The sequence below is a fragment of the Armigeres subalbatus genome, chromosome 2, assembly GCF_024139115.2.
Source record: "Armigeres subalbatus isolate Guangzhou_Male chromosome 2, GZ_Asu_2, whole genome shotgun sequence".
Taxonomy (NCBI): domain Eukaryota; kingdom Metazoa; phylum Arthropoda; class Insecta; order Diptera; family Culicidae; genus Armigeres; species Armigeres subalbatus.
In genome coordinates, this window is record NC_085140.1 from 223731598 (window position 1) to 223759008 (window position 27411).

Below are 27411 nucleotides of genomic sequence, written 5' to 3' on the forward strand. Positions count from 1 at the left end.
TCCGGCGCATGAAGCCTAGTACGGCGAAAGCCTTGGCAGTAGTAGTTGCAATATGCTCATTAAAATTCAGCTTGCGGTCAAACGTAACTCCCAGGTCTTTTATGGAGCTCACACTTTTCAGTTCGTTTCTTCATGCCGAGTAACGAAAGTTTATCTGCGTTCTGCATTTGGTAAAACTTATTGAATTGCATTTCGACGCATTTATCTTCACACCATTTAAACAACACCAGTTGGCTATAACATCTAGATCTTGTTGCAGCGCAAGACAATCGGTCAATGATCGAATAATTCGAAATATTTTCAAATCGTCGGCGTACATGAGGCGATGAGATCGAAGTTTACAGCATAAGTCGTTCACGATGATGATGAAAATTAGCGGCCCTACGCTATAAAAAAAATACACGAGAAGACCGTGTGTTCTACACATGAATCTGCGCATGTTGTCAAAGCAAATCAATATCACGTGTAAAACATATGACATCGCTCATTCAAAACTCTGCATTTGTTTATAAACAAACCACACGATATTAACGTGTAAAACAAATAGAATTCTGTTGCTTGACTTGTCAGAGTCACTTGTTAGATATGTGATATCGAAATGTATTCGTGTTGAATTTCGTTTGTTATAACAAGTGAATTTCGTGTTTTCTTTCATATTTAAATGATAATGATGATTGCATATCCGTCCGGAATCCGATTTCCGTCAACGGATCGAAATCCATTTCGAAAAACAGTTTTCATAACTTCAACTATTATTTGATTAGAAAACCCGTCTCTCGTTGGTTTTCGAAACTATGATGGAAATCGTATTCCGAACAGATAGAATAAAATTCGAACAAGTGTGATTAAAATGTAGGTGATTGTATTTATTATGTTAAGAAATGCTGAACCACACCAACCAGCATTAACGAACTGGTGCCGAAGAGTTTGTTCTAGGACAGGTAAGTGCTTTCATCTTCCGAAATCTGCAACTAATGAATAAGATTCTCATCATCTACACAGATCACCAAGAAATCCAAAGGATTGCTGCCGGAAAATATGATCGATTCGGTGCTGATGCCTACCAATAACAGGAGCCGCCTTGAAGTACGTACGTCGTAAAGGATATTCCGAGGGGACTGATACTGAGGATTCGTCGTTGTTTTTATGAAAAACAAATGCTGCAGCAGCGGGAGGAGAACATGGAATAAATAAGAAAATGCACCAAGTTAGTATGCTCCGATTCGATTCAACACCAACGAGGAGCCACAGCAGGTCAACCAGTTTTCCCAGAGCAAGAAAATCAATTTTGAAATATTTATATAAGTATATAAAAAAATAATAAAATTTTCGACTTACTTCTGTATTGTTATTGGTTTTCAACCGTATAATAGTTATCGCATTCCGAATGGATCAAAATAAAAATAAAAATAAAAACAGATTATTTAAAGAAAAAAAAATCTTCATTTTTTTACGGTTTTAAACTACAGGACCAATTCATTTTAGCTGATATGTGTAAGGACATAAACGGGAACCTTCTTACGAACGAGCGTGAGGTGATCCAAAGGTGGCGGCAGCACTACGAAGAACACCTGAATGGCGATGTGGCAGACGAAGATGGCGGTATGGTGATGGACCTGGGAGAACGCGCGCAGGACATAATTCTACCGGCTCCGGATCTCCAGGAAATCCAGGAGGAGATTGGCCGGCTGAAGAACAACAAAGCCCCTGGGGTTGACCAACTACCAGGAGAGCTATTTAAACACGGTGGTGAGGCACTGGCTAGAGCGCTGCACTGGGTCATTACCAAGATTTGGGAGGAGGAAGTTTTGCCGCAGGAGTGGATGGAAGGTGTCGTGTGTCCCATCTACAAAAGGGCGATAAGCTGGATTGTAGCAACTACCGCGCAATCACATTGCTGAACGCCGCCTACAAGGTACTCTCCCAAATTTTATGCCGTCGACTAGCACCAACTGTAAGGGAGTTCGTGGGGCAGTACCAGGCGGGTTTTATGGGCGAACGCTCCACCACGGACCAGGTGTTCGCCATTCGCCAAGTACTGCAGAAATGCCGCGAATACAACGTGCCCACACATCATCTATTCATCGACTTCAAAGCCGCATATGATACAATCGATCGGGACCAGCTATGGCAGCTAATGCACGAACACGGTTTTCCGGATAAACTGACACGGTTGATCAAAGCGACGATGGATCTGGTGATGTGCGTAGTTCGAGTTTCAGGGGCATTCTCGAGTCCCTTCGAAACCCGCAGAGGGTTACGGCAAGGTGATGGTCTTTCGTGTTTGCTATTCAACATCGCTTTGGAAGGGGTAATACGAAGAGCAGGGATTAACACGAGTGGTACAATTTTCAATAAGTCCGTCCAGCTATTTGGTTTCGCCGACGACATAGATATTATGGCACGTAACTTTGAGAAGATGGAGGAAGCCTACATCAGACTGAAGAGGGAAGCTAAGCGGATCGGACTAGTCATCAACACGTCGAAGACGAAGTACATGATAGGCAGAGGTTCAAGAGAAGACAATGTGAGACACCCACCGCGAGTTTGCATCGGTGGTGACGAAATCGAGGTGGTAGAAGAATTTGTGTACTTGGGCTCACTGGTGACTGCCGAAAATGACACCAGCAGAGAAATTCGGAGACGCATAGTGGCTGGAAATCGTACGTACTTTGGACTCCGCAAGACGCTCCGATCGAATAGAGTTCGCCGCCGTACCAAACTGACTATCTACAAAACGCTCATTAGACCGGTAGTTCTCTACGGACACGAGACCTGGACGATGCTCGTGGAGGACCAACGCGCACTTGGAGTTTTCGAAAGGAAAGTGCTGCGTACCATCTATGGTGGGGTGCAGATGGCGGACGGTACGTGGAGGAGGCGAATGAACCACGAATTGCATCAGCTGTTGGGAGAACCATCCATCGTTCACACCGTGAAAATCGGACGACTGCGATGGGCCGGGCACGTAGCCAGAATGTCGGACAGTAACCCGGTGAAAATGGTTCTCGACAACGATCCGACGGGCACAAGAAGGCGAGGTGCGCAGCGGGCAAGGTGGATCGATCAGGTGGAAGATGACTTGCGGACCCTCCGTAGACTGCGTGGTTGGCGACGTGTAGCCATGGACCGAGCCGAATGGAGAAGACTCTTATATACCGCACAGGCCACTTCGGCCTTAGTCTGAGTAAATAATAAACCAATTCATTTTTATATATAACAACAAGAAGAAGAAAAAGATGTTCATACGGAACTTACGTCAAGCTATGTCACATATATGTTGCAATGCAACCATTAGTGTATGAATTATACTTTCCATTATACCTAAATAAATTCTGCCCATTTTGCCCCTAAATGTATGCAGTTAATGTCAAAATGCTCATTATTAAACCGAAAATCGTTAATAACTTCGTCAATATTAAAAATAAAAAAATGTCTTTGAAAGGTTCATGTTTTTTATCGGAACGGACATTTTTGTAAAACATTTAAAAAATCTGAAAAATATATTGACGAAAGTATCGTAAAAAAGTCACTCATATCTCGACTTCTATAGCAGATAGAAATAATGTTTATATAGGGGGAATGACGGCTTTGGCAGGTTTTGTTCTATTATTGTCAGGGTTTTTTTTATGACTGATTATGCTAAAATTTGGCCTAAACATTCTTTGCATATCAAAGAATATTGTGGCCAAATTTCATAAAATTTGGTCGACAATAATAGAACAAAACCTACCAAAGCCGACTTTTCTCCTAGCAAAATTTTTCGTAGAAACTTTTTCTATAACTTTCGAAAAAAAAATGTTTTCTAAGATATGGAGCTTAACATACTGAAACTTTTCTCCGAAGTCACCTAGCCTCTAAAATCAACTTTTTAAGGCCAAAACATTTTCGATCACGAATTTCTGGGTTAGAAAACACTGTGCACCGCCTTGAAATGGCGGGTGGGCTAATCCCTCATCTACCTTCTATTCTGTAATAACGTGGCAAGCCTTGGGGCACGCCGTCCCGAAGTAGCCGTCTAAAAGGCTAAAAGGGGGAATCGTGTAACCGTTTGGTTCCATTATGAACTTGCAAAATATGCACCACCCTGTTCCATTTGAGCTTGCATTATTATTATTTAGTTAATCAAACTAAGGCCGAAGTGGCCTGTGCGCCGTGCGGTATATAAGAGTCTTCTGCATTCGGCTCGGTCCACGTTGCCAACCACGCTGTCTACGGAAGGTTCGCAAGTCATCTTCTACCTGATCGATCCACCTTGCCCGCGTCGCACCTAGCCTTCTTTTGCTCGTCGGATAGTTGTCGAGAACCATTTTCACCGGGTTACTGCCCGACATTCTGGCTACGTGCCCGGCGCACCGCAGTCGTCCGATTTCGCGGTGTTAACGATGAACTTGCATAAGGGGTGCTAAATGCAATAGGATGGGCGAACGTAAAAACATGAATCATAATTCATGTTCAAAAGTACTAAATAAACGCAGCGTCATCGTGGGCCAAAGAACGGCCGCCATCTCCGACGCGAAGGAGCTACATCAGCCTCTCCAGGGCCCGCATTTGTTCGGCCCGTGAAAAGCTTCGGGACCAGATATCCCCTACGGCCTACGTCAAGCCGGCCAAATCAAGTCTGATTGACCACTGCTCCAGATTCCTCGAACACCTGTCAGAAAACACCGAGCCCTCACCAAACTAAGAAAACAAGTACCCATTAATGTGACGTCAAGAATAAATTGTAAAAACTGTAAACCTCAGGTGTTACCATTCAGTAGAAGCCCTGAATTCTAAGGGCTTTCTCCATTTTTCATTTGCGTCATTTTCTCGGGTCCATAAAGGGGACACCAAACCTCGTCATTCTTGGATCACTGTACACTGAGAGAAGCTTCGCGGTCAAAAATACTATTTTGTAGGGTTAAATTAAAAACACAAAGCCACTAATTATGTGCAGACTACTAGCCATATTTATATAAAACATAATACGAATTCATTTTTACCATGGGTTGATGAACAAATACAGCAGTGAAAATTACCATGGTGTTCTGTCATATCAACAATTATTCAGTACATAATTATGAGCATTTGAAATACGAATATACTTTAAGTTATTTTTTTTTAATTTAGGAAAGTATTTGTCATGCATTGAAATTAATTTTGGTTTTGTTTTGTCAATTTAGAAAAATGCGTTTATTAAATGATTGTTTTCTGGATACTAACAGGGCCTAACTTTGAGCCGAGTTATGAGAAAGAACATTTGCGACAATTAGATCACAACAATATATAAATTATCATCATTAGTATACACATAACTGTTCGGAAGAAAAAGCAACCGATGCGGGAAGTTTTGACACCGCTGAGAGAAGGAGGGATTATTGGAAAGAGAACCATCGGAGTGATAACCGGCACCAACCCCGGATGCTATGTTAGTACAGTGAACGTTCGCTAATTGGGTTTTTTCTAGTTGGGGCGCTTTTTAGCTGGGGGTTCGCTAATTGGGGCGAAACCCAATTAAAAAGCAGCTAAACGTCAGAATGTGATGTCAAAAACGCGTTGACGTTTTGTTTCCGCGTTTGGCATGATCGATATTTTCTGGCGCGTAAAATATTCCTTTGTTCAATGCAAAAAGTAAACAACATTGACGCTTGTCAAAACGCCTCAACTGAGGTGAGGTGAGGTTGGGGTGAGGTCGTGCCCCAATTAGCGAACGATCACTGTATGTGATATAAATATTTCTTTAGAACTCCGCATAACCCTACGTAGAAGTTTTCGCGTATTTTTTGGACCTTAATTTTATTCATGGCTCAGAGACTGCTGAATTTTGTAAACGGATTTGGGACATACCAAGAAATTTTCGGTTTTAGAAAAGCCTTAGCAGTTTTCAACCAAAAACGCTATAATTAGATTTTGTTGTACCCTCTGTGAACAGCAAACACCCCATGGGGGGTTCGATGTGCCCGGCGTTTAAGCGTGCTACAAAATCACAGTGCAGGTAACGCAGCTGGCTTGCTCGACCTCGCCCGATTGTTTGGTGTGCGCAGGTTTAGAGGAAACGGCGGAACACGTGTTGTTCGTGTGCTCACGTTTTCGCGCAATGCGTGGCCACATGCTTGCCACATGTGGTCTGGACACTACCCCGGACAACCTAGTTCGGACGATGTGTAAAGATGAAGTTGGCTGGAACGCAGTTTTATCGGCTATCGCCCAAATCGTCTCAGAGCTACACAGAAGGTGGCGCGTGGACTCAAGGATGGCTAGTTCAGGCGCAAATAAGAGGTGGTCCAAAGGATCGGAGTCGGCTTCATGGGTCATACCGGTGGTCATGCTCTGTGGTCGAACTCGATCCTTTTATCTAACAAGTGGCCGCGCGAAGAACAACATGGTATCGTCGCTTTCGGAAAGCGACGGAAAGGGGTCCTCAAGGCTGGGGCAGGCGTAGGCACCGCGTCGGCAAGTCCCTCTGTGTGTTGGCGAATAGACCCTGTCGCAGAGAGGTCAATTTGGGGTGCACGCGGCATCATCATTCTTGATACCAGTTGTGTAGAGGGAAGCAGGCGCGAAGTCGACCCTGCCCACCTTCCGAGGACATAGGGCGTGGTAAGGCCATGTAGAAAGCCGGCAATGCGCTGGTACGATACCATGGTGTTCTTCTAAAAAAGCGAGTCACGATGATCGGTGCTGCAAGGACACGCAGCTAACCTCGAGGGTGCGTTGTGCACTGGTCCCCCTTTGAAGCATTACTTTCTGGTTGTACCGAAGGGACTATGGGCTTGGCGGCAATGGAAACGGTTTAGCGGGTCGGGGATGTAGTCCTGCCTCCCTCGTTTGCTGTTAGAGGTGGTCCCTAACCCCGCACTTCCTGGACAACCCAGGATGTCTGTTGAGCAGATTCCCCCTCAATTGCTTAGGAAGAAAAAAAAACACACAAACAGACATCACCTCAATTCGTCGAGCTGAGTCGATTGGTATATAACACTATGGGTCTCCGAGACTTCTATCAAAAGTTTGGTTTTGGAGTGATCATATAGCCTTTGCGTATACTTAGTATACGAGAAAGGCAAAAAGTTATAAAAAATACTAGGTAAATTTCATTCAAGTACCGCAAATATAATTCACTGTTGAAAAAAAAAATCGAAGCATGGTATGAATTATTTATGGCTGTGCCGAACTTCGATAGGGACAGCGAAGATAGAAAATGGTTTCGCATTTTGATCAGCTGATGGAAATATCATTGATGGAATATAATCCTTTTTTGTAAAACCAAAATTACTTTCTATTTGTCAAATGAGAGACAGTTGCGAAATGTGAAAACGAAAGGTTTATGCGTCCTATCAGTTAATAATACAATTTCGATTAGCTAATCGAATTTGCTTCCAAAAATGGCCTATTGCTTGATTATTTATTATTTTTAACCAATCATCTTCAAAACAGAATAAAATAATTTACTCGATATTCATTTACACTAATTCATTTCTGAAAAAGAATAATGATATGAATCGCCATGAATCGTTGATATACGTTTCAAAAACGAACTCGTCTACAACTAATTGCAATTGTACCGATATTAATTAATACATGCATGAACCGTCTCTAGCAATGTATTTTGTAAAAGAATAAGGACTGTTCATTAAAGAAAGTGGACACCTGTTTTTCAAAGGAACAGGTTTATTTTCGAACAAATTCATAAGGTTGCTTTATATAAATGACAATCAACATACATATGAACAAATTCACGTGATTTTGAATATTTACTTCTCATTTCTGGAGAATGCTCGGCTTTTTTTCTTGACACCTTCCATAAGATTCTGCACAACTTCTTCCGTAACGGCACTTTCGTTGTGCCGCAGACCAAATTTTATTGAAGCTGTCAACAGAGCTGGCTTCTCTTCCATCTTCCTTAAGATACCGCCTAATTTTTGCCCAGTATTTTTCGATAGGACTCAGCTCAGGGCATTTTGGTGAATTTGTACATTTTTCGACAAAATCGATATTTTCCTTTTTCAGCATCTCCAACGTAGCAGAAGCGTAGTGGGCCGATGCCAGATCCGGCCAAAACACTAGAGAATCCGTATGCTTTCGGCAGATGGTTAGAAGTCGTTTTTTGATACATTCTTTTCTTTAATTTTCACCGTTGAAATACGGAGAACTCTTCAAGTCACAGGAGCAATTTGCTTGCCATACCAAAACCTTTTCCCTATTTTTTTGGTTCGAATATATCGCACGTCATCAGGCACATCTGTTCTCTGTTCAGCGTTGAAAAATTGTGGCCCGGGAAGTATATTGGTGTCCAATTTGACGTATATCTCGTCGTCCATCAAAATGTACTGTACCATTTGTGCAGAAATAATCTGCGAGTTGATAAACTGATCCGACCCATCGTTCGGAATTTCTAAGGTTTTTCTAAATTGTTCAGGTGTGTTGCAAAAGTAAACAATGTATTTACACACAGAGCGAAAATTACCAATTTTTCGTTAAGTTTTAACCTTGAACCATTCATAAAAAGGTGTCCACTCACTTTAATTAACAGTCCTTATAATATAAAGAATATTTGATTTACATATTCTCGGGATAATTGGTCAAGTTATTAATTCGTGAATTTGTGAATGGACTTCTTCCAAAAAAAAAAACTCCAGCAGTTCTTCCATTAATGACTCCGAAACTTCATCCAAAACTAATCCACGGAGAAAAAAATGTGGTAGAATCAACCGTATTCTGCTTCAAATCAACAATATTTTTGCATGGATTTATAAATAACAGTATTTTTGGTTGATACAACCACAAATAGGATTGATTCAACCATACGCGATAGTTGTTTCAATTCTCGTATATATTTGTTTCAGCCATTCTTTTCAGCTGTCACTGTCAAATAATACATCAGAAAACAACAATATCCATGGTTGTTTTAACTTTCGAAAATGCTACGAAACTACTTTACTTTATCGACTATACGATGACATCAACAAAAGAGAGGGTGCTTGGTGGCCTTGTGTCACTGCTTCTGCCTCATAAGCAGGAGATTAAGGGTTTGATCCCTGGCCCTTTCCAATTTCCTATTAGATAATTTCGTTAATCATATAACTCAATCTCTTTGCAAATCAAATTCTCATTGCTAGCAAGTATGATTCTAAATATAGAATTGTTATAAAAAGCTGCCTGTTACTTAGTAGCAGTAAATAAAATGTAAAAATAGAGTGGTATTCATTTGTACCCGCATACGACTGCTATATACGGTCGCTATGCTCGTGCAGGCCTTATACAAGTAAGAATGTGTGAGGTTAATGTGCGGGTAGCGATGTGGCAGACGTGTGCGTGGTATTAGAATCCAATAGCATTCAAATTCTAATTGTAAAAAATGAATCCCATTAGAATTCACTTTAATACTTTCTCATTACTCTAGTACTTCTAATTCTCATTCATATATTCCTATCCCATAGATCGCATCACTTACCAAAGTGAATCCAGATAATATATCCCTTCATACTAACACAATATCCTATCCTAAGACTATCGTGGAGATGCAGAGGTATACTCGGTTTCTAGTAGCAACGAAAGTTGAACTAATAATCCTTCCTTCCCTTGATGACCGTAAGGACGTGGCCGGCGCCGTAATTGACTTAGTAAAATGCATTGAATTTCCGAAATTTGCACATTGAGAATGATAGCTAAAAACCCAAGCTCCATTCAATTGGTTCCCTGTGCAATTTCGCAAGTTCTAGTCAATCACGGAGTAGCAACTACGAATTGTACGGTTATCCTGCTCATGCTCATGCTATACGATGACATCAACAAAAGAGTAAAAAGTGACAGAAACAGAATCGAATTAGTGACACGGTGAGTGAGAGTCATCCACCTTACCACTGCTCCATACCCACTGCTCGTGTATAGGTCGGATGATTTATGTTGATTAGTTTGTGCAGTTTTTCTATATTATGAAATGATTATCGAAAAAACGATACTAATGTTGTTTCAATCATGCGATGTAGGATTGAAACAACAATAATATTGGATTGAATAAAGCAGTGAATCAGTGTTGAAACAACAACTTTGGGGATTAAAACAACAATGTTCGCGTTGTTGGATGCAACAATCGAAATCAAATAGTTGTTTCAATCGTACAAGATCCGGATATCCTTCAAGAATTTCTTTGGAATTTGCTTCAAGAATTCCTCCAGCAATACATTCAGAAATACCTTTTTAATGAATCCCTTCAGGATTTTCTCTAGGAATGTTTCAAAGGATTCTTTCGAAATTCCTTCTAAAAATTCCTTTGGAATGTCACCACAAAAATTCTTTCAAAAACTCTCTATAAAAATGACCCAAGGATTCTTTCGGAAATTTTATCAGGTATTTTGGGAATTCTACCGAAAATTCTTTCAGATTCCTCCTGCCCACACTCCCCATGGAATTGCTCCTGGAATTCACCCAGGAGCTTCTCGGGAGATTGCCTCAGGAATATCTTGGAAACTTCTTCATAGAATTTCGACAGAAAATTCCAACTAAAGTTCCTCTAGAAATTTTGCGTATATAAGCTTCATTGTAAATGCATCGACAAATGTATAGAAATGTACTTATTTCTCTTGTTTCAAAGAGTTTTCTTCACAGCGTTTTACCTTCATCATTAAATCTTTGGAATAAAGTTACTTAAAAGCTAGTCCCATGTAAAATTGTAAAACAAATTGAAATAAAGTTACTAGCAATCTAATCCTATGACATTGAAATGATATTTCTCAACACTGGGCTAAATATTCTCAATTGTGTTTGGGAAGGATCATAAAGAACTTTACGCTAAAATTTGCGATTTCCAAGCCCCCCCTACCAACCCCCACTCCTTCGTAACCCTTTTTGACCCTTCCTTCAGAATTGTCTATAATTTCACTTTGTATGCGTCACGCAGGTGTGTTACGTATTAATCTATCAAATATCTCGTGAATTATGAAATAAAATGTATGGTGTTTGAAACAAATTCACTTTAATATTGAAACTTTAATTATAACAAATTATATGATATGGGAATATGCCAATTTTTCTGATTTGTTTCAAAGAAACAAATGATTTTAATTGAGGAACATATAGAAGTATGTACAAAAAAATCTTCTCAGAAAAGCAAAAACGTTAAAATTTCTTCAGTTGAAGCTAGATAGCAAATGTGAGCATGTTTTGAGACACTAATAGACCATTTATATACATGTATGTGTGCGTATGTGTGCAAATTCTGAGATTTACTACCATATAAATCCCACTCATTTTTAAGGTATTAAACAAGATTAGTTTTACAAAATTAGGCATCCATAAGTGGAAATATATGTTATTATTAAACGCTATTGAGTTTCGCTCAGATCAATGACTGATTTAGTTAGTTCTGAATTAATTACTATAAAGGTCTCTGAAAATTACGAGTACAATAAATGCTACCAGCGTTACGATAGTTTCAACTATGCCTTCATAGCTATTCAATCCGACGAGCGCCTTATAGATAGGCAGCATGAAGTACACAGTGCGTTATCATTCGTTGTGTTGTCACTCAACACATGAAATCCGCCTTTGGGTAGGCAATTATTTTGTAACTTTCACGTTAAATCACCGTGGGAAGCTGAGTAGTTTTATCTCGTTTTAAATACTGAAGTCTGGAAATATTTCCTTATAACTAAGGAAGGGTCAAAATCTCACTGTAGGTGGATTAATCTGTGTTTTTGCATTAAATATCTATTTTGTCTAGATATGCCCTAGCAAAACAATTACTGCCATTTTAAAATTGTTGAATACCTACATCATATTAATAATATCTATATTTCAAAAAAAGTAGTGATATTTTACTGCCGGAAAACTCATAAGGCAAAACGCTTTTTAGCTTGAAGCTCGTAAGGAACAACGGACCACGCGTCGGCAAATCAGCATTCTGGTATGAACAGTGCGTGGAAACGCGTAGTACCGTGTAGGCTAGTCCCAGTAGGGCATTTTGCCTCGCCGAAATGTTAGATGCTTCATCAAAATGTAGAAAATATTTCGGTTTTTCCTTTCGATTATTTAGACATTTTTTTTCGTGTTTCGTGTTTGGGGCAAATTCTTACCTAAAAACCCTTAAATAGTAAGAAAGACGTTCTTAGCAAGTGAGGTAATGAAAACAATCGAAATGGCGGCGGTCATGAAGTCCAACAAGCTTTGTTTAAATTACACTGTTAAGTTATCAGTACACTGTTTGTCATAATGACAAATATTTGTCAAGTCAGCCTGATATTCATGTCGATTTTTAATCGGTTTGGTAGATGTCCGGATCAACTTGACAAATATTTGTCATTATGACAAACAGTGGACTGAGGGCTTTACCTAATCGCTAAACATAACGTTACTTTTTATTTCAATTCATGCATACATAACCATAGTTTTGTATAGTTTTCTGTTATTTTTAGACATATATTCTTTATTATTTATCTTGCATGAACGGAATAAGGGTACAGCATGGTAGATGTGATGCGATTTGAGGTTGTCGACGAGTTCATTTGGAACACTCGTTACATGTGATAATGCCGTACCAAACAGAACGAATAAACCCGGCAAAGCAACAACGGGCTGCTTTGCTGATTTCATTCGGCCTTTTCGTAGTATATCCCACATTACCCGGAAGGCTCAGCATCTGTTTTACTTACCGAATTAAGTGAACATACTTCACACGCTAACATTGCAGTCTGTTCAGATTATGAGTTTTATCACATGGTGAAAAGTATCTATCTGTATGCCAAAGTTCACCCATCTTATTTTCATTTAATATACCTATCATGTTATAAAGCTTGTCATCTGAACTATAAATCGGGACTGATTTGTGATTCCATGGATTCCGGAGAATGCAAGCGTTTTTATCCCAAACTAATTCCCTTATTTGGTAGAGGAAAGCTTAATCTGTCGGATCCATATCGTGTTTTTTCATGAAATGCAGGGTTGTTACGGAGATCTTGAAATATTTTCCGCGCCAAATCCGCGCCGACTAAAATCAAATCCGCGCCATTTCCGCGCGATATAAAATCGATTCCGCGACAAATTTGCGCGATCCAGAGCTAAATTCTAAGCAACTACATGTAAAATATCAATTTTTGTATCACAATTTATTGAACGCCTTCTATTCAAGTTCATTTTTTATAATATCCAGCTTTCCGCGAGCAGTAATGGTCGCCAGTTTGCCTGCCAGCCAGTTCTTATTTAGCACATTGATCAAAATGCTCGGAACGGTGTATGCAGTTTACCTCCACAAACGTCAAACGCAAATCAGAGACTAACCCTCAGGCAAATTGGCGGCCATGGTCCAATGCACCGAATGAACACAATGACGTTTGAGACGGGCGCTGTTTACTAAAAATGAACACTTGCATGAACTCGATGAATGAAAAAGTATTCATTCTTAGTAAACAGCGCCCGTCTCAAACGTCAATGATGAACTCGGTGCATTGGACCATTACCGCTCGCGGAAAGCTGGATTAGGGTAACGGTACCAATAGTGGAGGTATTAGTAGATCCACAAAAGAAAATATTTTTAAAAAATTGATAATTATGGGAAATTTACAGCTTTAATATCTTAGTCAATAGATAAACTAATAAATTTGCTAACAAAAATGAGATTGATGTCATTTAACATCAACAATTACCAAATATTGCTTGCGCCACTATGGGTACACTGTTCCTTTAGTGGCGGTAAAAAATAATTTTGGTTCCCATAGTGGTGCTATCCATTGATTTCTTATGGGACTCGCCACTATTGGTACAGTTGCACCACTATAGGTGCAAGAAAGTCAATTTTATTAAGGAAAATCATTGTTTTTGATAGTTTTTCAAGCGAAATTTTAGGATAAGTTGCATTTAACAGCATATTTAAAGCACGACGCATCAACTAAAACCATTGTAAATGGTATATTTATGATAAATCTCATTAAAACCCCACTACCTCCATTATTGGTGCTACCTCCACTAAGGGTACGGTTACCCTACTGATTTCAAATATGATTTTGAACTGCAACATATGTTTGTATCAAAATGCAAATAGGACTAAGTAAACCGCAGTAAGTATTACAACCCTTCTAAATGGCCCTGTTTACCACTAGAAGTACTGAATCTAAAGGAAAAAGTACTAAACAGTCAACACTATTTGAATAATCATCGTTTTTTGGATGAGATGATGGTTTTGGCTAACATAGCTAACATAGGCTAACATAGTTGCTCAAGCTCCGTTGATTTTTAAGTCAGAATCAAGCGTAAATTCCTTTGGAAATTCCAGAGGAATATTTTCATTATTTGTTTGGAATTTCGGCAGATTAATTTGCGTAAACTTCTACAGAAATTAGTCCGTTATTTCTCCTTCAATTCTTGTAAAAAAAATTTCTAAAAATTAATGCAGAAATTTGTTTGGCCTTTTTTTACTGCGGTCTGCGGTCAATTCTCCGGGAATTCTCGCAGAAATTTTCATGGAAATGTTTGCAGAAATCCAACTGTTCTTGGATCTGCCGAGTTGCACAAGTCGCTCCAAAATTGTCTGTGGAAATTCTTTCGAGGACATCTATAGGAACCGAGTATGCTTTCAAAATTTCCCCAGGGTAATTATTCTGTAATTCATTTGGGAATTTTATTGTGAGTTCAAGTAAATTCTCCAAAAACCACCTGCGGAAAATCTTCAGAGCTTACTTGCAGAAATCCCTTAATGAATTCCTACGGAAATCGCTCTAGTGATTGGTGACTTGCAGCGGAAAAACAACCGGTGCAATTTTTGAGCACTTATTACAGAAATTCCTGTGATCATCGCTGCGCTATAACTCTTTTGTAGATTCAAGGTTGCATTCTTTTCGATTTTATAGTCATTCCTGTGGTCACGACTCTAGGAAATTCCGCAGAAATTCATCCAAAAATGTCTATATTTTTCGGATTTTAAATGCTGCAGAAATCCTCTTTAGGCTATGGAAATTTATTTACAAGGTATTCATACAAGGATGATCATAGGGTCCTTGTGAAAGTTTCTTCAGGAGTTTCTTCGGGTTCTGTTGGTAATCTTGTAAAATATCATCGAAATATCACAAAAAACCCAAGAAATAACTTTTGAGAATCATCTTTTAATATTTGATCGACTCTCTACAGAAGAACTAATTAAAATGAGGCAGATGCCTCATCGAAGAACACTTTTATTTTTTCAAGTGTTGTATAAACCCTTATTTGTTCTAGATGAGTTTTATAACATATAAAATGTTCCAACATTATGAAAGAATTCCTGACGAAAAACTTTTGAAGCATCGTAAAAGAAATAACCAATCAGAAACTGACAAATATTATAAAGATTACAAAGAGATTACAAAGAAATTGGCAAGATGAAAATGGGTGGTCAAGTCCTTCAATAGACATGGTTTGTGTGCATGCTATTAAATAAGGACTTGGACATATCCGAAACATAATGTTTATAACGTAAATTTGTTGTCAAAAACATTTGCTAATGAAAATAAAGCCCATTTAGATAGACATAAAACTAATTAGGGCCCTCCTAAGCCGTGCGGTAAGACGCGCGGCTACAAAGCAAGCGGCTCTGTCCCAGTGTGGGGATGTAATGCCAATAAGAAGAAGAAGACTAAATATATAAACAACTTCCCTAGATTTTGCATTTTATTTATTAAATTTCCACCTAAAACTAAATCCGCGCCAAATCCGCGCGAAGCCCTAAAATCGTTATGTAAATTCGCGCCAAATCCGCGAAAATCGCGAAATCCGCGTAGTCGTAACAACCCTGGAAATGCTTGCTTTAGCATGAATTCACTTTCCAATGTTTGTTTACAAAATAAATTACGCCCAAATTGCAAATCAGTCCCGAAATAGTGGAATCTATAGAAAGCATGGTTGGCTTTTTTTACCGTGTGCCAGGCAGATATGACATCACACCTCACACCACGGCACACAGAAAACAAGGCAGGCTCAGCACGTATGTAAACATTCAGTTGGAATGTAAACATATGTCGTCACTACTATCTTCGCACAAGCTGAACTGAGACGATGCTCTACGGTCTCAGCATGCTTACCTTTTTACTCTAATATGTGGCGATAAAATATGCGTCACTCACGTCAGTGTCATTTTTCTTACGAGCCTACCTTGTTGTCTGTATACCGTGACCTCACACCTCTTAAAATTTTCATTCAAATCGAGACGTCATGCTCGTTTGGAGACACGTTTGACAGTTCGCTTTAAGACAGAAGATTTTTATCTTCGCTCATCTATATATTCCACTATCTTTAATCTAAACAGGTTATTATGGATGTGACATTAGACACGATTAATATGGCAGTAATCATAATATTTCATTGAAAATATCCTGTTTTAATATCCACATGTAATATGTATATATATAATATAATGCATGTATGTATATACTTTTGCTTAATTTGTACACATATCAGTTGTATGTTATTTTTCTTCTATTTTCACCACCGATTTTTTCATATTAAAATCTACACGATATATTTTTTCTACAGCGTTAAGTAGAATTTAATTTTTATGTCATGTCTTGTTCTAATAGTGTTATAATTCTGCCGTTGATTGCTAATATGTACTGTTGATAAAACTGCTTTTTGGATTTACTTTGATTGGTGATCGAATTTGCAAGTAATAGTTTTTATGCTACTATTTGTCATGTATTCAGTTTCTAAGTGGTGAATATTATTGTCGGCGAAAAATATCGGAAAGCTAGGTACATCATAACTAAACAGTAAAATAAAATATCGAAATGCTTTCGCCAGGCAAATTACATAGCAACTGATGCAGAAACAAATCAAACTTTATCGTTAATTTGAGGAAAAGAATGCAGAAGAAAATAAATGTTAAATAGAGAAATAAAGGGATATTGGAAAGCAAATAAAACACATGTTTAAGGCAAATGTCCATTTGTCGACATTTTTGCGTTGTATTTAATATCTTTTCCTTACATGCGAACAATTTAAACCAATTCACAAAGATTTTCTGATACAACTAATTACATACAAAGTATTGTTGTTTCTTGAGTGTTATCTAATAATTAAATGCTACTTCCGCCTTATTTGTTTGATCTTTTCTATGGAGAGGGGACAATATGGATGAGATTAATATTGTTCAATTAATTTTAAATCAACTAAAAATGAAGGTGCTAAAGCAAGATCACAAACGTCCTCTAAATAGCTGTATGTTTTATTAAAATTATGTTAGGTTTATTTTTAACAAGTAAACTGATCAACTCAGTTGAATTCAGATGACTTGACACATAATGAGCATATTAGAAGAACGTTACTTCAAATTCACTTGAAATGAAGTGGTTGACATCTTCAAATCGCGTTCAAGTTAACTAGCTCAATTCACTTGAACAGTCTTACCCAGACGGCCAGACATAATGGTCAATGAATGTATAAGGTGAGACCAGACATTATGGATTTTCAAATGAATATGGATGGGCATTGTCCATTTCTACGACTGTAAATGGCCTCATTTTTTTCATTAAAAACAATGGAAAAAACATATATAGATGAAAATGTTTTAGCAAAATCTATCCGTCGAACAGTTGGATTTTTCATTTAGAAATTTTAAAACAAGTGTAATACTGAGATAAAAATAGTCCAAAATTTTGTCAAAAATATTTCCGCATACAAGTTTAAAGGACGAAACGCTCGAAATAATAAACTCGCACTTTTTAGTACATCCATTTTGTCCAGCCTACCCTATTGTACAGTGGTATGAAAAAAGACCGCATACACCGATAAATAACAATAATGTTCCAGCTATTGAATGTGTGTTATTTTGGGGTTTCAATGTGATAACAGTCATTTTTCTCTTGAAAAATGCAATTCTAAGACATTTCTGCTTGTCGGAAGGGAATCTGCCTAGCTAATCTAAAAATTTAATGATTCCTAAACATTCAATCTCATACATCGCTAGTTTTAATCACTAGTTTTAGCCACATGTTTTCAATCCACGATTTAACTGTTTTGGTTCCTACGATATAATCAATGATCCAAAATTTATTCGTGTTGCAGTTTTTCTTCTTCTAAGAATATTGATTTTTCACACGTTTCATTTTTTAATACAACAAATCGTCCATTGCACGTTGACTATGTCGCCCTGCAAATTATATATAACTTCGGAGTTCTGAGATTTTATGGAATAAAAAAGTAAACAACAAAATGTGTTTGTAGATACCAGATTGAGTAATTGTTGTATGTATGAAATCGATTATAGTCATAATATTCCTTTCGAATGAGTAGATGGATCGACTTGTGCTTCGTTAATTGTTTTGCTCATTTTTTAATTTATAACTATCACGAGAAAAACGAAATAGTGTAAAAAGATAACCTATTTGACTGGTTGTTGATTTTTTCTTGGTCTCAGAAATAAATATATGCATGGATATTGCTGGTTTTAAACCAACGCTCAGTCTCCAAAACTAAACTGATTTTTTTTTCATTTTTTTTTTAGGTCAAATGTACTGAAATAAATATCATACCACACATGTTTTCTTATTCAAGGACTATTTAACGTAAGTTTCTTATGCTGTTTGGCAAAGGATTATATAATTTGCTCCCAATTGATAAGGATAGACGATAAAAGAGAGACTTAAAAATCTCTCATAATCGATACAAGTTATAAAAACAAACATATCGCAACCTGATACAAGTGCAATTGGAGCAGAAACGGAGAAGCAGCTGAAATGCTGATTTGCTTCGTTCTTACTTATTTACAGTTGGAGACAAAGATTGTTTTGCAAGCTGTGTAAAATAAGTTAACATGCATCAACAGCATCAGCGCCAACCGCAATAGGAGCTTTCTGAAGTAAATTAGGCGGAAACAAATTTCGTTATCCTCTTCTGACTACGACCCTTAAAAAATCGTATCGTGCCCAAATTTAATTATTCGAGGGGAGGTTTAATGTTTTGTGGGAAAAATAATAAAAATTTAAACTCCAATAGAAAAATCTTTAAGAAATGTTGTTCGATTTAATCATTTCATGCATTTATATTACATTTCCCACCTACTCCACTGTATTAACATCAATGGGACAAAAAAGAGATTTTATATTTGTTCACTTCACGCATCATGTACTCTAACTTTTACCTACTCAGTGACTGAGTAAAATTGTATTGCCATCTTCTTCTACCCAATTTCCGTGGGAAGCAAAGAAACGGTAATGCAATTTTACTCAGCCACTGAGTAGATGAAAGTTATAGCCTATTGAAATTACGCTATTTATTTTATTAATTATCGAATTAAATATTGGATAGAAAACTGAATGTATGTGGCACCAAGTTACTCTTTATCATTATATTTATTATAATAAATGGCGTAATCTGAATAGGCTATTAGAGTGTGGAGTACGTATCTTGAGTGTCTACAGAGATGAAAAATAGATTTTTTTATTTCTCTCTGGACTTTTGTTTGAATATTATTGGCATGCGCTCCACTTTAGATTTGAAGGAACTTGGATATGTTTTACTTTTTCTTGCAGAAACAATGTTTGTACTATGGTTCTAGACTATGCCTCGCACTTAGAATCATAGGGGCGTGCATTGATCGATTTCTCTTCGTTGATGTTTTTTTTATCAATGTAGCGAATAGTGGTAGTTTAGGTTTAGTGTGATAAAGAATGATTGCATGTTATACCAGAAGGGACAATCACGACTGTAGCTTCTGAAACAGCTGAGTAATTGAGCAAATCGATGAATACAGTAACGTCCTTATGATTCTATGCGCGAGATGTATACGTTTAGAGCCCAAAATTTCAAACTATTAGGGTCTCGCCGACATTTCTCACCAACACGAACGCAGGTTCGTGGTTGCAAACAATCCCATTTGATTTTGCCGTGACAGCTGCTCGTGGTTGCAAACAAACCGAGTAGAAGTGTGAGTGAAACGTGCGTGTACGTACACGATCGCTGAAAGCCTAATGTTCAGACTGGACTGACATTGCTCGTGACGACAATTCAATAATAGCATGATAAGAAAATTATTTTGAGCTTTTTAGTGGAATGTCTTCACTTGTCATAAGACGAGTTAATACAATCCCATTGAATTCCACCACTTAATTGTATCTTGACAGATACGTATTTCGACCTCAACAGTAAGGCCGTCTTCAGTGTCTCGTACTTGACTCGAGTCAAGTACGAGACACTGAAGACGGCCTTACTGTTGAGGTCGAAATACGTATCTGTCAAGATACAATTAAGTGGTGGAACTCAATTGGATTGTATTAACTCGTCTTATGACAAGCAATAATAGCATGTTATTCAGTTCGTAAACTGAACATAATACAAGGTCAGGATTCTCGGGTGTTGGAACATACAATTTATCTGGTTGGTAAATTGAATGAAATCAAATGTTATCCAGTCTGTACCGGTCCAAAACATCAAACAGTAAAATGCAAAGTATGAAAAAAGAACTGAGCGCAGAATCAACATAAACGTTAACCCCCGTTAGTTCGCAATCCCACGTACCTGCGATTTCGATTACCGTTCTCGTTACGTGTATATACGTGTTTTTAACAGAGTGTCGTCAGGATTTGATTACCGTATGCCTCGTTTAAGTATTGAGGTTTTTTTTTATTTAATTAGTAATAATCATTAGAGTCAAATAGTGTATATTGATAAAGTAACAAAAAAACATTTTTTAAAATTCTGACTGTTTGGTTCAATAGTACAAACATCTCATTGTTGAAAATATATTGAAGCACAAATGTTGACGATTTCATTGAATATTCAATAGAGTAAGCGTCACGATTTTTTTGTTCCACAAATTGAGAAAAAAAAAGATTAATCCACCCACCCGTGCCTTCCTCGTGTATTATGAAATGTAATTTAAAAAAATAGTACAAAATAACACTTCAGTAAGATAGATTCCTTTATTTCCTCCTACTCACATATTTTTTAATGCATTGCAGCAATTTCTGAAATAAATCTATTTTTTTCCATTCATTGGAAACAAAAAAAACAATTTTGTATCAAAAATTGTGCAACGCAATGGGAGACAGGGCCAATTTTCAATAGCAAAACTAGACTCAATTGCAAATCGGAAATTCCAAGCACACCTCCGCACACAAACACATGCGTACACGCACAGACACGCACACTCACACACATACACGCGCGCGTCAAATTAAAACTACTGAAGAACATAGATGACTTTATTTGGCAAGAGTAATCATTAGTGAAAAACGTAAAATCGTGCAAAATCTCCAATTTCACGTTCTGAAGTACCGTGGTGTTCGGAATAATAGCAGCAAAGGCCGATATTCATACAAATTAGCCAACTTTGGCACACTGTAACTTTGGTCCCCGATGACCGATTGAGCTGAAATTTTAGCAATAAACTACAAATATGTTGAAATTGTCATACACGAAATATCAAATTTATTGAATTTGTTGAAAAATGACATACTAGATGTCAAATTGTTCGAATTAATAGCAGTGCTTATTTTTAATATATTGGCCATTCATAGTGTGGAATATGACAATTCATATTATTTATATATTCTTATAGGTATCCTTAGTAGTAACCTATAATCAAGTTTGTAACTATTTATTTAATCGTTTTTCAGATCAGTATTTAGAAAACAAAAGCTGTTGTTTTTCTGTTATTATTGCGAACACCACTGTATTCGCAGTATTCAGTTAAGACTTTTACAGCCGGCCAAAAAACGACCTGTTGATAGTCATTGATTACACATTCAGTTTTTGAGAATCGTTTAGGAAACCACAATTGTTTAAGGGGCCGTACACGTATTACGTTAGCATTTTTTGGGGTTTTCTGGTCCCTTCCCCCTTACATTGGATTTTTTCAATAAATATGTGCTTATTTTGCGTCTCGTATGACTCGAGAATTGTCGATTTCCACCCGTCTCACGTGAGACGACCGTGTAATTCAAATGGGAGGTATCGAAAATTCTCACTTCATTCGAAATGCCTCACCTCATATGGGACGCAGAATAAGCACATTTTTTTGTTTATATAAATCGTAAAAGAATGAGAGACCCCCTCCCCCCATATACAGTCCGTACGTAATTAGTGAACCGCTCTCCAGAGGTGAGCCAGCCAAGAGTTGAAACCCTTTTGAATAAAGACAATAATAATAATATTGGACGCCTTATTATAAGTGGTAAAAGAATCGTTCCGTTTTACATCTCACTGAACATATATTCATCTCATCGCGAAACGAAGAAATACAGCACCAATTTCGTTGCTTCTTTTCGCTAACATGCGTGCTCACTGATGAAGAATGTCACAAAAATGATAACTAAATCAAATTCCTTTTCATTGCTTGATTTTTCATGAGAAGAACACAGGAGCTATGAGATGATGTTCGAAGGCCAATCACGTTAATGAAGATTTAAAAAAAATGTTCAAAGTCATTGTAAAAAAGTTATCTTTGAGAAAGGAAATGTTTTGTGGTAGCTTTGCGATAATGACTTATGTTTTTGTTTTTGAAATAAAGTTGTTGATTCCATACACACTAAGCATACAGAACAGAGCGGACAATGTGCAATATTGCCTCATGCTATTACCTGTTTAAATTTTGATGAAACAAACTATTTTGCATAAATTATAAAACACTTAACAACTCTTATAGTGCGAGTAAAGAACATTTCTAAATACAAAATCTCAAAAAGTCTCCGATGTTTTTCGTGGAAGGATAGATTCACGTTTCACGCATCCTTCAAAGCAAGTCATTAAAACTTAACATAAGTAGATGTTTCCTAATAAGTATAATTTAGTTGTATATGTTACTATGAAATGATATTATCCTGTCATATTTATAAACTATTTAGCATTTGAAAGTTAAGTTATATTCTTTACACAAAATGCATAACGAGTGAGACAAAATCATACGAAAATCCTGAGAGCCACAGATTTGGCGGGCTTTATACTGAAAAAATATCCATTCGTTTTGGACAGTCAACATATAAATGAAATTGCAATTATTTTTTAATGCAATGGAAGAGTTATGTTTAAAACATTTTATTCAGCAATCACTCTATCACTTCCAATAAAGATATTCTCATTATAGCAATTTACTGTTACCACGATAATAGTCATCTATATCAATCCTGATGTTTGATTTATCGCACTTAACCACGTGTATCATTTCCCAAATAAACTCGTATATTGTACTCTGTTGTGACATTTATCTTCGACTTCGGATAAAAGAGTTTCGAGTTTCTTCAATTTTTTAATACGATGTCCACTGATGATATAATATAAGGACTAAAACTGTAAAAAAATCGAAATAGAACACAGGGACCAGGAAAGAAGCAAATATCATGCTATCTGCGACGGTAGTGGTACACGTGGTGCAGGGCTTTAAACTATACTGTTTACTAACAATTTAGTTGTTTTGTGGAAGATGTTTGCCGGACCGGCAACGGCGAAATTATTGGATATCGATAACTTCAACTTCTGTCGTTCTCCTGTTTGATAATGTGATACATAGGATGGTACTGCGGTTGTTGCTGTATCTGCTGGAGAGGCTGCTGATAGATGATGTGGTGCTGCTGCGGAATGATGTGATGCTGTATCAGCTGCGGTTGGTTTCCCTGTATTGCTGCGTGATGCGTCGTTGAAACTGTTTGATGCGGTGGCGGCGGAGTCGGCTGCAGCTGATGGTGGTGATGATTGGAATTTATGATGTGGATATTGACAGGCGATGGTGATGGTACGATGTGATGGGTTTGCGTCGAAGGCGGCAGGGACGATGTCGATAACGACGTTGTTAGCGCAGGATTATAATGTTGCTGGAATATCGTTATTAAATCATTTGCTCCGAATTCTTCTGTTGTCTGTTTTGTTTTGGAAAATTGATTGTTTGATTCATTTCATTATATTTCAATAATATAGATGTACACTACCATATTCAAGCTAATAGATAGCAGATTGATTGGTTGATGCAATCATGTTGCTTTACTATAGAAATATCATCAGTACTATCTTTTGTAATTTATCCAAATAAGTTTTAGCTTTCGATGCTAATGTTATGTATATTAAAATGTGTGACTACTAAAAGAAGTTATTACTGGGAAAGTTAAGAGTGGTATTGTTTCTACATGATAGTTCTTATTGGTTTCTACTGCGAATTAATAATAACTGTAATTTACCGTGTTCTCTGGACTATGTTCATTGTGTTGGGGTTCTATTTTAAATTCCATCTGAGGGCTGCTGGTAACGCCAGCCATCGTTACTGCTGACGCTCCTACGTTCCCTCCGATACCTCCGATGTTACCGCCTCCGCCTACACCACCTGCTCCGTGGTTCGAGTGCGATGGATTACCGCTGTTTGGATTGTCATATTTACCACGCTTGAATCGACCATAAAGCGAGCTATACGGCAGATTGTAGTGGATCGCAGCCTGGTTTATTGACATATGTCCCTGCCTGTGAATGGAAAATAGAATCGCAAGAAACAAGAAGAAGAATTACCCAAAGATATCCACCACCAGGAACAACATGCTTATTATAACAATATAAGAGACACCTGCGATCCGTGTCACCTAGAGGCACACCTTTATTCATTAAATTAGTTACATTCCCCACCAGTTTAACAACCTCCTATTAGAATGGAATTGTTACATTAAAATTTATCTAAAGTATTTTTCAAGTCAATACGCAATACAATATTTTTTTTTATCTTTTTCAATAAGATTAACTATTATATATAGCATATTATTTGAGCCTTCCTTAGCCTTGGCGGTAAATATTATGTGAATTCTCGGATGAACATTTTTATTTTGTTTTAACATGCTAACATGTTACATGTTTATAGCATGCTCAGACTACGGGTTTATCGTACTACCGTATTAACGAGGTTCGATTATCCGGAATTTAAGACTCGATTATCTGGAGTATTGTTTTCTTCGATTTTTTTTTGAAATTTTAAATTTTAAATTTTTAATTTCAATGTATGTACGTAATTTTAATATACAATATAATTATTTTCACAATATGTGACGTATCTGGGTTGTGGGAGAGGGCTTGAAAAAGGAATATTGAAATTTGACTATAGGCTTTTTTTATCAAATTCATGAATTCCAATGAATATATTATTGTTATATTAATACAAAATATGATTATTAGAAGAAATATGAACGTAACTGGAATGGGAAAAACTGTAGGGGTGTTCTATTTATGCAATTTATGGACGTTTCAATTAGGAGAGCAGAGTTTAGTCTATGATGTTTGTGTGTTTGAGTGCACAAAATCTGAACCGAGAAAAAAGAGGTTGAATTTGTCTATGAGTAATTTAATTCATTGATTGAAGTAGAAACTCATTTAATTGCCAAAAACATGTCAATGTTATACGTTAATGGTCATGGTCAGCAGATTGAGATTAATTGAAAAACCATTCGAAATCCACAAAATTTAAGCTAAAACAAAAATCGCGCCGTTTACTCGCATTACCAGCAACACGTCTGGTTTTTAAGCCGTTTGCTCAAAGCTAGTAACATCATCGGATTTGTTTAGATTTGTTAGACAGAGCAGTTCTGCTATGCGTTATATCGAAAAACTAGTAAGAATATACATTTTAAATTAACTTGAAGCTAGTTTTTCTAAAAAAAACAATATGAAGTCAACGGCCCCATGGCCACTGCGAGTTAGGGGGCCTGCCTAGGATGTGGTGGGGTTTGACAGTGGGCTCTGTTAAACCTCTACAAAAAGCTGCATGTGTCCATAAGCAGGCCCTATCAAACCCAGTCAACACATGAACGTATATGGTGTCGTGTAGGATGCTGAAGTGCAGGCGATAGAAGTACTTTTCCACACAACATGTATGTATATCGTCTCCAATTTAGCATCTTGTATTGCACCATGTGCGATTTTATGTAGACTGGGAAGCGACCGTGTGCCGCTCAAAGCGCACAAGCCCAACACGAGTGCCAACCGGCACATCAGGATTAATACCAGTGAGATCCTGATTACGGTATACTGGTCAAGGCAAGTGACACAAACGCGCGCGCGAAACTAATGCAAAATAAACGACATGTAAAATGAACGTAAATTTACATTCTTACTTAACGTCAAATAGAGATAAAATAAGGGTTGCTGAATAACATTTGCTTTCCGATTACTATCAATTATTTTCAATCCCGTTTCTTTTTTACTTTTCTTACGTTAATGAAATGATAACGCGGGCGCCTAATCCAAAATTCAAATGAACAATCGCTCACTTTGAGCGATTGATTGTTTATTCTCGCGAAGAATGAACAATTGAACAAATAAGGAAATGCTAATACTGCTGTGTAGAAGTTTCATAGGTCACATCACTTTCCATGGTGAATCCCGATCTATGTTACTGATTACCCCACCCAACTAACACTACTTCCTTCCCGTGGTAAATGTGGAGATGCAGAGGTATTCTCGGTCTCTAGTAGCAACAATTACCACACACTCACATTCCTCCTTTCCCCAACTGAATGTAAGGACTTGGCCGGCGCCGTTATTGATCAATATTTGCGAGCTGCTGAAACGTGCACTTCGAGAATAGTTGGTAAATCCCAACCACTATTTACTTGGATCGTAGTGCAATTTGCACCAGTTCTGATCAATCACGGAGTAGCAACCATTGATATGTACAGTCAGTCTAAGCTAAGCTAAGCTAAGCTAAAAAAACAATATAAAGTCAACGGCTTAAAAACCAAAGCAAACATTCTGCATGGTAGTTAAGGGCGCCAAACAAAGGACTTAAAAATCACTATGGTGCAAATGGTTCATGAGACGTTCACTTAAAATAGTAAAAAATAGGGGTGATCGGGGCAATATGGGCCACCTAATGAAATCGTTCCGAAAAGCGCAGAAAAGCTCAAAAAACATCGTTCAAATGTAGTTGACTTATACTAGAGAATGTTACCTTTCATATAACGTCGATGAATGACGAAAAATGAGTTTGGAAATTGTTGGAATACACTTTTGAAAATGTATTGATTTCAATGTGTGTTCCCGACTATACGGGGCAATATGAGCCACCATTTGGGGCAGTATGGGCCACCCATCCAAAACGTTTATTTAGGCGAAAAAAGTATCGTAATATGGAAGAATATGATATTCCTACAACAGTTGTGAGTATTCCATACCAAATAAAATTAAAAAACCGCACAACAGCGGACTGAACCGATTTGCCACTCTTCACCGTTTGAACAGACACATTTTAATTGGCCAATGGTCATTTTTTCTGTTTCAATCGCAGTAATGCGCTGTTGTAATTTTTCCGTAATGAATCTTACGTATATGATAATATTCTTGTATTTGACTACTGAAATTTGAACTTGTTCGTATTTTAAGGCCTGATATCTTGCTCTGTGCAGGTATGCCCATATTGCCCCATAGAGACTGGTTTAGGGAAAAAAAAGTTTTATGATAAATTCAGATTTGTATCAATACAAACATGTGTGTACAATATTCAATTTTAATATA

The 27411-nt window shown here is 37.5% G+C and overlaps 1 protein-coding gene across 3 annotated transcripts in view; it reads right to left on the minus strand.

Moving 5' to 3' along the window:
* Positions 1-17516: 17516 nt before the first annotated feature.
* LOC134211760 (sex determination protein fruitless) overlaps positions 17517-27411 on the minus strand; it is a 191266-nt gene continuing 181371 nt past the window's right edge. For 2 of the 3 annotated variants that reach the window (XM_062688969.1, XM_062688968.1), the window contains exons 9-10: positions 24102-24378; positions 17517-23786 (exon numbers count right to left, since the gene is read on the minus strand). In XM_062688969.1, coding sequence (XP_062544953.1) covers positions 23400-23786; positions 24102-24378 — 664 coding nt within the window. In that variant the 3' untranslated portion in view covers positions 17517-23399. The remainder of the gene's footprint in view (positions 23787-24101; positions 24379-27411) is intronic. The other variant, XM_062688970.1, reaches the window with a different exon arrangement.